This window comes from Bos mutus, chromosome 4 (genome assembly GCF_027580195.1).
Source record: "Bos mutus isolate GX-2022 chromosome 4, NWIPB_WYAK_1.1, whole genome shotgun sequence".
NCBI classification, from domain to species: Eukaryota; Metazoa; Chordata; class Mammalia; order Artiodactyla; family Bovidae; genus Bos; species Bos mutus.
Window position 1 is genome coordinate 77324107 of NC_091620.1, and position 10999 is coordinate 77335105.

The window sequence follows — 10999 nt, forward strand, 5'->3', positions numbered from 1 at the left end:
GAACATGTTACTTTGATACATTTATATGTTTGTAATATGTTGCCAATGTAATGATATTTATCACATTATATAATAAAAGATTACTGTCTCTATTAATGCTTGTCATTTTTTTGAAGAAAGTGTGTAGTAAAGAGTTGCTTTAACATCCTTATAGCACAGACTGCAAAGAAAGACAAAGTGGTTTCAACTGTGGGCTGATCAGAATGCTTCACAGATGCAAAATTGGACATTTCATATCTCTGAAACTTGCTTATGCTTGCAATCCAGCTACTCAGATTTTGACAAGTTTAGAGTATGTGCTAGATAAATTTGTGGATTTCTACAGCACTCATTACCCTTGTATTAATATATATTCCAGCTAAGTATGTACCTTCTTGTGCACAGTGATACAAAATACTAGGATAAGCACCACTGCTCACACATAAAATGAAAAATAAGTATTAAAATACATATATAATTGGTTTTTGCACATAACATTTTCACTTAGACATTCTCTATGATCTATTAAGTGACAATGTAAAGTGCAAACAGCCTCTATGCTACCTTTAATCCATGACAATATAAATAAGTCATTGCAACAAGTGAAAGAGGAGAGTGAAAAAGTTGGCTTAAAGTTCAACATTCAGAAAACGAAGATCATGGCATCTGGTCCCATCACTTCATGGGAAATAGATGGGGAAACAGTGGAAACAATGTCAGACTTTATTTTTGGGGGCTCCAAAATCACTGCAGATGGTGACTGCAGCCATGAAATTAAAAGACGCTTACTCCTTGGAAGGAAAGTCATGACCAACCTAGATAGCATATTCAAAAGCAGAGACATTACTTTGCCAACAAAGGTCCATCTAGTCAAGGCTATGGTTTTTCCAGTAGTCATGTATGGAGGTGAGAGTTAGACTGTGAAGAAAGCTGAGCACCGAAGAATTGATGCTTTTGAACTGTGGTGTCAGAGAAGACTCTTGAGAGTCCCATGGATTGCAGGGAGATCCAACCAGTCCATTCTGAAGGAGATCAGCCCTGAGATTTCTTTGGAAGGAATGATGCTAAAGCTGAAACTCCAGTACTTTGGCCACCTCATGCAAAGAGTTGACTCATTGGAAAAGACTCTGATGCTGAGAGGGATTGGGGGCAGGAGGAAAAGGGGATGACAGAGGATGAGCTGGCTGGATGGCATCACTGACTCGATGGACATGAGTTGGTGATGGACAGGGAGGCCTGGCGTGCTGCGATTCATGAGGTCGCAAAGAGTCGGACACGACTGAGCGACTGAACTGAACTGAACTGAACATCTGGGAAGCTCATGTGTATTTTCCGTGGGGGGTGGCTGGGACTATGCTGAGTCTTTGTAGCTGTGAAGGCTTTCTTTAGTTGCAGTGAGTGGGCTTTTCAATGCAGTGGCTTCTCTTGCTGTGGAGCACAGGCTCTAGGGCCATGGGCTTTAGTAGTTAAAGCTCCCAGGCTCTAGAGCACAGGCTCAGCAGTCGTGGCATACAGGCTTAGCTGCTCCACAGCATGTGGGATCTACCTGCACCAGGGGTTGAACCTGTGTCTCCTGCATTAGCACGTGGATTCTTTATGCCTAAGCCACCAGGGAAGCCCAAGAGCTCATGTTTTGAGAAATGTTTTAAAACACAATGTAATGTGAAAATAGATAAATAAAATATACATTCTTTATTAAACAGATTTGCTTCTTCCCATTTCATTTCACAGTAAATCAATAAAACCCATGGCTGATTCCACTTGTTTTACTTAGTATGAACAGAATGCTAGATATTTAATTTATATTCAGTCAAAACTTTGATATAGTTCCATGTATTCTGGCATCTAGTATTACTGCTAAAAGTCTAGAAAGCTTATTATCTTAGCGATTAAAAAAAAAAAAAACTGAATGAGGCTTGAAACATCTGATCCAATTCTGAGAACATAAAGAAATACTATATTGTAAAAAAAAAAATAGGAATTACCGTGTGATACAGTATTATTAACTAAAGTACAGATTTTGTTCAAATTTCACAAAATTTTATGCTAGTGGCCATTATTTGTTTTCATACCTTATTTTCAAGATTCCACATTGTATGTAGTTGCATTAAGCAGCTTCACCTGCATGCAACAAATTCTGTTAAATTTTCTTTTCATTTTTATTGTCACAAATATTTTCTAATTTTCCTTGTTAAGGCTTGTTAGATATTCCTATTATTTAAAAGTGGATGTTTAATTTCCAAATGCATGCGATTTGTAAAGTATCCTTGATATTAATTTCTCATTCTGATATAATTTCTCATTTAAATACTTTCTTCTCTGCTTCCCATCTGTGTTTTTTTTAGCCTTCTAACTTTATTGAGGCTTTCAATGGCTAGTCAAAGATTTCTTTTGATAAATGTCACATTGCACTTGAAAATATGTAGATTATTTTCAAATGTCTTTTGATATTGATTTCTAACATAATTCCACAGTGATAAGAGAACAAACTGTATGGTTGCAATACCTTTAGACCATGAAATTTTTGCACCTTGTTTTATGTCCCTGAATATGTTCCAATGTCTCCAAGTTTATAGTCTATGGGAACCTGAATAGAATTTGTATCTCACTGTTGTGTGAAAATTGTATAAATCTTAATTATATTGTATTGGTTCATGATGATTTTTAGTTTTACTATACCCTTCTACTTTTCCATATATTCATTCTATTAATTTTTGAGAGTTTAATATTGAAATTACAAACAAAATATCTTAATTTATCTACTTAAAAGATAATTGTAATATATAGCAGAACTATGAGACTTCCCTGGTGGCACAGCAGTAAAGAATTCGCCGAAAAATCAGGAGTCACAGGAGATGTTGGTTCGATCCCTGGGTCAGGAAGATCCCCTGGAGGAGGCCATGGCAACCTACTCCAGTATTCTTGCCTGGAGAATCCCATGGACAGAGGAGCATGGTTGACTATAGTCCATGGGGTCACAAAAAGTCAGACCTGACTGAAGAGACTTGGCACACATACATGCATAGAGGAACTATATGTAACTTTCCAATTTCCAAGTCTCCTGTAAATGTGTTATCATACTTTCATAATTTGAAAAATAAAAAAAAGAGAAAAAAGTAAAACCCATGGCTATTTATAGAAAAATCTCTGATTTCATATGCATGAGTTTCACTAAACTCAGTTAAAAGGTTCAAATAATTATTCCATAAATTTTATCATCAGAGAAATCAATATCTTCAAAATATCTTTTACTTCACACTATAAAGATTTAATCTTTCTTCTGTCACATATTCATTTGCAGCCATTATTGAATACATGACAACTGCCATGATTTTAAAAGTGAAAAAACATGTTTAGGTAAACCAAAATAACTGAAAATAACACAAAGACTGACATGGATTCATGTAACAATTACAGGGAAAAATGTTTCCTAAGGTAAAACAAGCCATAAAATTATGTTAAGTTGAACAAAATCTAATCACTCACTTAAAATATGCATTCATCATCCTCCTTTATCTTTGAAAATAGATGCACTGGACGTATCTGAGTTAATATTCAATCAGTTGTCAAAAAAAGGAAATGTTTTTCCTGTTACTTCTAGACTATCCAAAGCAGACACTATTGTTTATTAAATTTAAAACAAATTTCTAAAGCTTAAGTTAAAATTTTTGATTAATATTTTTTAAAATTAATTAAAAATTAATTTCCAGAGTCTTTTTTAATGGAGTTTGTAACATATCAATGAAATGTAATAACAGAAGCAATTATCAACTTCCTATAAGAATATGACCATTTTGAGTTTTAAGCAGATCATATCCCTATGCAAGCCTATGTAAAATCAGTAATTATGAAACCATTACTAACTTATCTATACAACAGAAATTATAATTTACTTTTATTAGAGAAATATTGTATCCGTCCTTCCTGTAAACAAAAGAGAGGGAGCTGGGACTGGAATGGGATAATCAATCACAATACTAAGAAAGTTGCAAGACCCTATTCCATGCTTTTCATAATAATCAGACTGTTGTTTAGAAATACTTTTAAAAATTAATATTGGACACTGGACCAGCAAGGTAAATGTTCTTATTGAATTCTAAGATGGGATTAAGTCAGCTTAAACGCTAAAATCACTTATTTTAGCTGATGGTAGATATACTATTGGTTGCTTCATCTTGAAACTGTTAATATAAAGAATCATTCGTATTGAGCTGCTGACATGCTCACAAATGCAAAGTAAACTTTTAGCTGACTTTTGATGTATTTTTCTTTATTTTACATGGTTGACTATGAACACATAGGAAATAATTCTGGGTTTTTTTTTTTTTTTTTGCTCTTCTTTATGAGGTTGTGATTTCTAGCTAAGAAATAAAAGTTCTGCCTTAAAACATGATACTTGTATTTAACTCTAGTCACATGTAAGAAGTATAAACTAAATTCCTAAGCTTAAATTAGTGAATTCTAATAGGATTTCTATGCTTGTCAAGCCTAGAGTAAATGATTCAATAAGATATGGGGACAAAGGGAATAAATTATTGAGTGAAAATAAACTATGGCTAGAGCATAAAATAAATATAAAATATCTTTACACATAAAGGTGGCATCAGTGAGAGTTATTTTTAAAAGATGAAAATATATTCCATTCCATTTAATGGCAATACTCTTCACATTAATGCTTTTCAAAGATTTACTTCACTCTATGCTGCTGCTGCTGCTGCTAAGTCACTTCAGTCGTGTCCGACTCTGTGCGACCCCAGAGACGACAGCCCACCAGACTTCCTCGCCCCCTGGGATTCTCCAGGCAAGAACACTGGAGTGGGTTGCCATTTCCTTCTCCAATGCATGAAAGTGAAAAGTGAAAGTGAAGTCATTCAGTCATGCCCGACTCTTAGTGACCCCATGGACTGCAGCCTACCAGGCTCCTCTGTCCATGGATTTTCCAGGCAAGAGTACTGGAGTGGGGTGCCATTGCCTTCTCTGACTTCACTCTATAGAAAAACTTTAAGACTACTACTTGCAAATTACTCATACTACTTATTAGTCAATCATTTTCTATTTCTCAGTTAGTCTTCAATTAAGTGTAAAATCCTTTGAAAGTTAAAAACATTTCATGTCACTAGCTCAAAATGACCAACATGTTTGGAAAGACATTTACGAACACTTACATAATGCTTATTATCTGCCAGACACTACATCATTTAAATACATACCTCATTTAATATTCTCAAGATACTATTACTACCCTGGGCTAGATAACTTGTTTATATTGCCAATACCAAGTGGCATACTCGGGATTCAAACCCAGACAATCTATTTGGGAGACTACATTTAAAGGCTACTCTATCACAATTCTTCAGAGAAATGATTCATCCAGGGACTGCTATGCATTTGAAAGCCATTGTTTAAAATACAAGCAGTCAGGGTTGTTCAATGTGAAAACTTTTTGCTCACTATGAGAGTGAATGTGTGGATTTCAAGCAGCTAAAAAGTGAGCATAAGAAATATGGGAAAAGATTGCACCATATAAATGTTAAGTATAGAAATGTGCTTAGTGCTTAGTCGCTTTGCACAGTTGTGTCTGACTCTCTGCGGCCGTATGGACTGTAGCCCACCAGGCTCCTCTGTCTACACGGAATTTTTCCAGGCAAGAATACTGGAGTGGGTTGCCATGCCCTCCTCCAGGGGATCTTCCCTACCCAGGGACTGAAGGGAGTCTCTGAGTCTCTCTTGTCTCCTGCATTAGCAGGCGGATTCTTTACCACTAGCACCACCTGGGAAGCCCTTAAGAGTAGAAAAGGTGTTTCACCTCAAAAGTAATCAAACATGACAAAAAAGCACACAGTCATATTTAACGTTCAACATCATACTATCTAAATTTTGTACATTAAAAAATATATTGAAAACTATAGTAGTATCCCCATAAATTATGCCCAAAGATAACTCATTCACCTTGTCCTAAAATTTAAAGATACTTTATCCTAAAATAATTAACTGATCAAATTGCTTAAATAATTCAATAAATTCACATACTTAGTTTTCTATGGAGGAAAATGAATCTTGGAGAAATTTTGACACAATTTGTTTTCAGCTTTTCAAATAAAGGAAGCACAGAGGTTTAACTCTATGATACTAGCTTGAAGTCAGTCAAAAAGAAGCATGACTCTTAATAATTGTGGATCTACTTTCCTTTGAAGGTGTCTCTGAAAGGAGCAATAGGAGAGAGAGCAATGTACATCTTCTCTAGAACTGAATTTCAAAGGCTTTATTTGGCCCTTCTTCTACATAGGAAAATTTAGAAAACTTTTTGCCTTTTATTTTCCATTGTGAGATCCTAAAGGGGAAAATAAGTTCAGGCTATGCAGGTCCCCATGTGGTTTTAGATGCAGTAGCAAGGAATATAGGACACAAAGGTCTATATAATTGCCTGCAGTGAACATTAGTGCAAATTTTAAAAGAAAAAAAAGAAAAACCTTTAGCACTTCAGTACAGATCTCAAAATCACTCAAGAAACTTCCTTCAACTGCATCCACTGCATTAATGAGATCACAGAAAAGAACAACTAGTTTAGAATTAAATGTTTTGGTGATAAAAATGTATTATTATAATCTAAAAAGCCATAATTTATAAAAATAATAGGATATGAAAATAAATGGTATTTTTCATATATGACTCATCACTGTGTGAATTAAAAGCAGTTTAAATTTAAAAAGGAATATCTTAAATTTAAATGGTTTTCAAAAATGGCTTAAAAAACATTTAAATTTTTGTAGAAAAATTACATCTATTTGTTTATTGCATCTTAAAATTCTGGTAGTTTACCTTCTTTTAAAATTATGATAATTTCATCTTAAAACAACTGTAAAGGAAAACTGGCCAAACATGTAAATAAAAATTGATTAAAAAATGCAATTTTATATGGTGCACTTTTTAATAAACACTCTTGTTATGTAAATTTCTCCTTTTCTTTGCAAAATCTGCCTTAGTTTACCTGATTATGTATGTAGTTTCTATATAATATGCAGTGTTGAATATTCAAAAATCAGCTATTAATATTTTAAATAACAACTGCTAAACAAACCATGTTTAAGTTTTTCAATTATGCTAGTTTATTGGATCTCCAGAAATAAAACTACAGAGCCAAGAATTTCTATGTATTTTTCCCGCCCGTGAAATCGGTAATGAAACCCAAGACACATGACACTATATCTAAAGTTCTGAAAATTTCACTTTACTTACATTGATAAAGTAAACCTATCTATTATTTGACAAGGGAAAGAAATATTTCGTCGTGGGAATAGCATATGAATCACCACACATGGAAGAATATAAAAGAGGACTATATTTTCCACAAAAGCTAAAAGAAGCAATTATTTTTGTTTCTTGGTCAATAGAGATTCAGAAGGTGAATCAGGTTCCTGTGGGGGTTCTGTGAATATCATTATAAGCATCAATCATCAATGACCCAGTGAAGTCCAGAACTAAAGGTTAGTACAGAATGAAAAGAAATTTTCTCTAAATATATCACATTCAGTCATACTTGACTCTTTGCGACCCCACAGACTATACAGTCCATGGAATTCTCCAGGCCAAAATACTGGAGTGGGTAGCCTTTTCCTTCTCCAGGAGATCTTCCCAACTCAGGGATCAAACCCAGGTCTCCCGCATTGCAGGCGGATTCCTTACCAGTTGAGCCACCAGGGAAGCCCAAGGATACTGGAGTGGGTAGCCTACCCCTTCTCCAGTGGATCTTCCCCACCCAGGAATTGAAGGGTCTCCTGCATTGCAGGTGGGTTCTTTACCAATTGAGCTACCAGAGAACCCCAAATATATCACATTATATGTCTATACTCCATGAGTTCTAAAAACTATAATCTTCTAAATAAAACTTAACATAGACGTTGAATATCTGAGACTGTCTTGGATCAATTCATGGAAGGGTTTACATGAGATCTAGTCCAGGTACCCATCTTACATAGGAATCCATGGCATGCAGTCACTGGCCTCTATAAACAATCACAATTATGGGAGCTAATGAGTTCACAGTATAGTTCACAAATTTTTTTAAAGCTCTGTTAAAATCATCTGAATATAAGTAAAATGCTTCATCCTTTAAAAATTTCCACAGATTTGTCTTATTTTTGCCCTAAAGCATAATCACAGGATAGTACTTAATGATAGCTTTCATGCCTTCATTTTTCCAAGTAAAAGTCTTTCCACTGGATTTTATAGAATAGATTGACAATACCCCCAAAATCTCCCTTTCTTTCTTTCCTAGCTGCTGAAGCAACAGCCTGTGAAGGTCCATCTCAAAATAGTGTGCTCAGAATGAGTACATTAAAATGTGGTCATAATTACAAACTACAGTAGGATAAACACTTCACTCATTAGGCTACAATCATTAGTCCAATTTATTAATAACAATATCTTAAAGTTGGCAGCCATTTTCCACTACAAATACCAACCTTGTCAACAAAACTATGGTCATTAATTGTGACATAGACTTCTGGATTCAAAACCAGAACTTCACATTTATACCCATTACTATAAAATAGTATCATGACATCAAATATGCTAACATTAATGCCTATATTCGAACCTCTGGTATGTCATCTTGGAAAACAGTAAGATACTCTATTTGCCTTCCTACCAAACACATTCTTCAGGTTCATACCATATTTAACTCTGTAGTTAAAGAAGTCAATGTTCACATTAACCTATCTCAAGTCATCAGTCACTAACACTCAAGAATCCCCAACTAAAACTCTTTTGTATGGCAATTTACATTTAAGAAATTTTGCCTGAGGTTTCATTTTTCACTGACTTTTAAAACTGGTTTATAGACAAGAATATCTCCCTAAGAGTGTTTCATACCTCCCCAAGAGTGTTTCTTGATAGTAGAGCATGCAGTGAGAATAAGTGGTTGTTCAAAATGCAGGCAATGACATGCTCAATTCCATCTTTGAATCCGAACAATGTGTCACCAACAACGAATCTTTCGATTTGTGACACATATACGTACATGTCACACAGGACTGTGAATGTGAGCTACAAAATGTATGCAATCCCTTGTGGAAAATGAAGATACACTATTTTATTCCAGCTAAAGTTGTCCTCTTTCCAAGAAACTTTTATCTCTCTTCCCTACTTCAGGACCAGCATTTTCCTTCAGGCAAAGACAGTTGCGAGAATTCTGCAAGATCCCATCACAGCCTTCAGCGGAGGCTCATCTAAACCAGGTTGGAGCTGACCGGATCCTCAGTCGAAACCAGAAGGCTTTTTCACCCAGTTCCTCCTTAGAAACACGCCCCCCGCCCCCCTCTGCCCAAATCCGAAGCCAGAGGGGAGTCCGACCACAGAGAACTTCCACTCATGAAGACAACCCCATAGTAAAGAACATTCCGGTAACCACGTCAATCCTCCGACCTCCAACTCTAGAACCCGCAGCTAGCGCCGCGCCTGCCTCGCAAGCCGCCTCCCGCGGGCCGGCTCGGGGTGAGCTCCCGAGTTAGTCAGTGCGCACGTGACGCGCGGTGCCCACATGACACGACCATGGGCGGGGGAGGGGGACAGAGGAGCGAGGCAGGGAAAAAGTTAAGGCAGACCCGTCAAAGCGCCCGAAGCAACCTGTCCCTTCCCTTCTTTGTTAATTAGTGGCTCAGGGATCCTCAAGGTGTCTTCAGTACAGCTACCGAAACGGAGGGCGCCGGTCTCCGTTTGCCCCGTCACCCTCTACTCCTCCCCGCCCTGCTGGTGATGCCGCTGCACCCTCAAGTTGCTCCTTCCTCTCTTTCCTGCCCCCTTCTTCGTTTCTGCCTTCTTTCCTTCCCTAAAAGCTCTTCATCCATTGCGGGCCATGCAGCTGACGCACATTCAATAGCCCTGGGAGCTCGTCGGCACCGCCGAGGTCAGACAAGGCCGAACACCTACCAAACGGGAGGGGGTAACTGCGCAAACAAAGTTGCACGCTGCACCGCAACCCGCCCCTCCCTCCCACTGAGCCCCCCATTCTGAGCCCCGGCAAAGCTCACTTGCTCTGCGGGTTCTCGCTCGACCTCACTCCACTGTCGCGCAACACACCCCCTTCCACACGCGAGCCCACCCTTCCATGATGCCCCGGCGCCTGGAGCGGTCCAGCCTCCTGGTAAAGCACCGAGCCAGCCGCTGCGCTTACCTTGCTTGACACACTTGAGCCGGAGGGGGTCCTTGCAGTGTTTGATCACGGCCAGCACGTCCCTGATGGTGAGCCCCGCCACGGGGGTCTCGTTCACTTCCAACAGCAGTTCCTCTGACACCAACTTGCTTCCGCTCTCATAGGCCACCTTGCCTGGCTTCACCTCTCCCAGGTAGGGGAACTGTCCATTCTCGGCGCCCCCCTTCAGTTCAAAACCCAGCTGACCCTCTGGGTTCCTGCCAATGACACTCTCATGGACTTTGCTAGTCCAGTGGCTTTTCTTTTTCAAGCTTTTGGACATGGCAGTGGGGTGAGTCGCCTCAGCTCCTGAGGGATTCCTTTGGGGTAAGGGAGTTGGTGCTGAGAGAATGAGGCTGGAGGAGCCAGGGGGCCAAGAGGTGAGAAGAGCAGACTTTGCCTTCCTCCCCTCTCTGTTCGGTGCTTTCCCTCTTCTTTGGATGGAGTGTGGTCGAGGAAGGGGGAGGATGACAGGGACGGCTGGGCAGAGGTAGGAGAGCTTGGGTGAGGTTGTGCTGTCCCTTGAATGACACTCAAGGCTGTGGCCCCGCAGCAGAGGAGAGCTGTGGTGGTGGTGGCGGCGGCGGCGGCGGCAGCGACAGCCTGAGCGAGCAGTAGCCGAGCTGGTGAGCGGGTGGAGTGGGGGTGGGGAAGGAGAGTAGGGATGCCGGGGGCCACTCCTGCGTGGTGCGAGTGGGAGCGCGCGCGCGCCTGAGTGTGTGTTGTTAGCTGATATCCATGGTAGCTGCAGTGGCAGTGGCAGGGTCCGCGCGCGCTCGCGCGCTAGCGCGCGCGTCCGAGTTATACTGTACTGGCAGCAGGGGAGGAGGC

The 10999-nt window shown here is 39.2% G+C and overlaps 1 protein-coding gene across 6 annotated transcripts in view; it reads right to left on the reverse strand.

Moving 5' to 3' along the window:
• The window catches only part of MAGI2 (membrane associated guanylate kinase, WW and PDZ domain containing 2), a 1472905-nt gene extending 1461924 nt beyond the window's left edge, over window positions 1-10981 (reverse strand). For 3 of the 6 annotated variants that reach the window (XM_070369681.1, XM_070369676.1, XM_070369674.1), the window contains exon 1: window positions 10151-10981. In XM_070369681.1, coding sequence (XP_070225782.1) covers window positions 10151-10451 — 301 coding nt within the window. In that variant the 5' untranslated portion in view covers window positions 10452-10981. The remainder of the gene's footprint in view (window positions 1-10150) is intronic. The other 3 variants (XM_070369679.1, XM_070369678.1, XM_070369675.1) reach the window with 1 other exon arrangement.
• Between the last annotated feature and the right edge of the window lie 18 nt (window positions 10982-10999).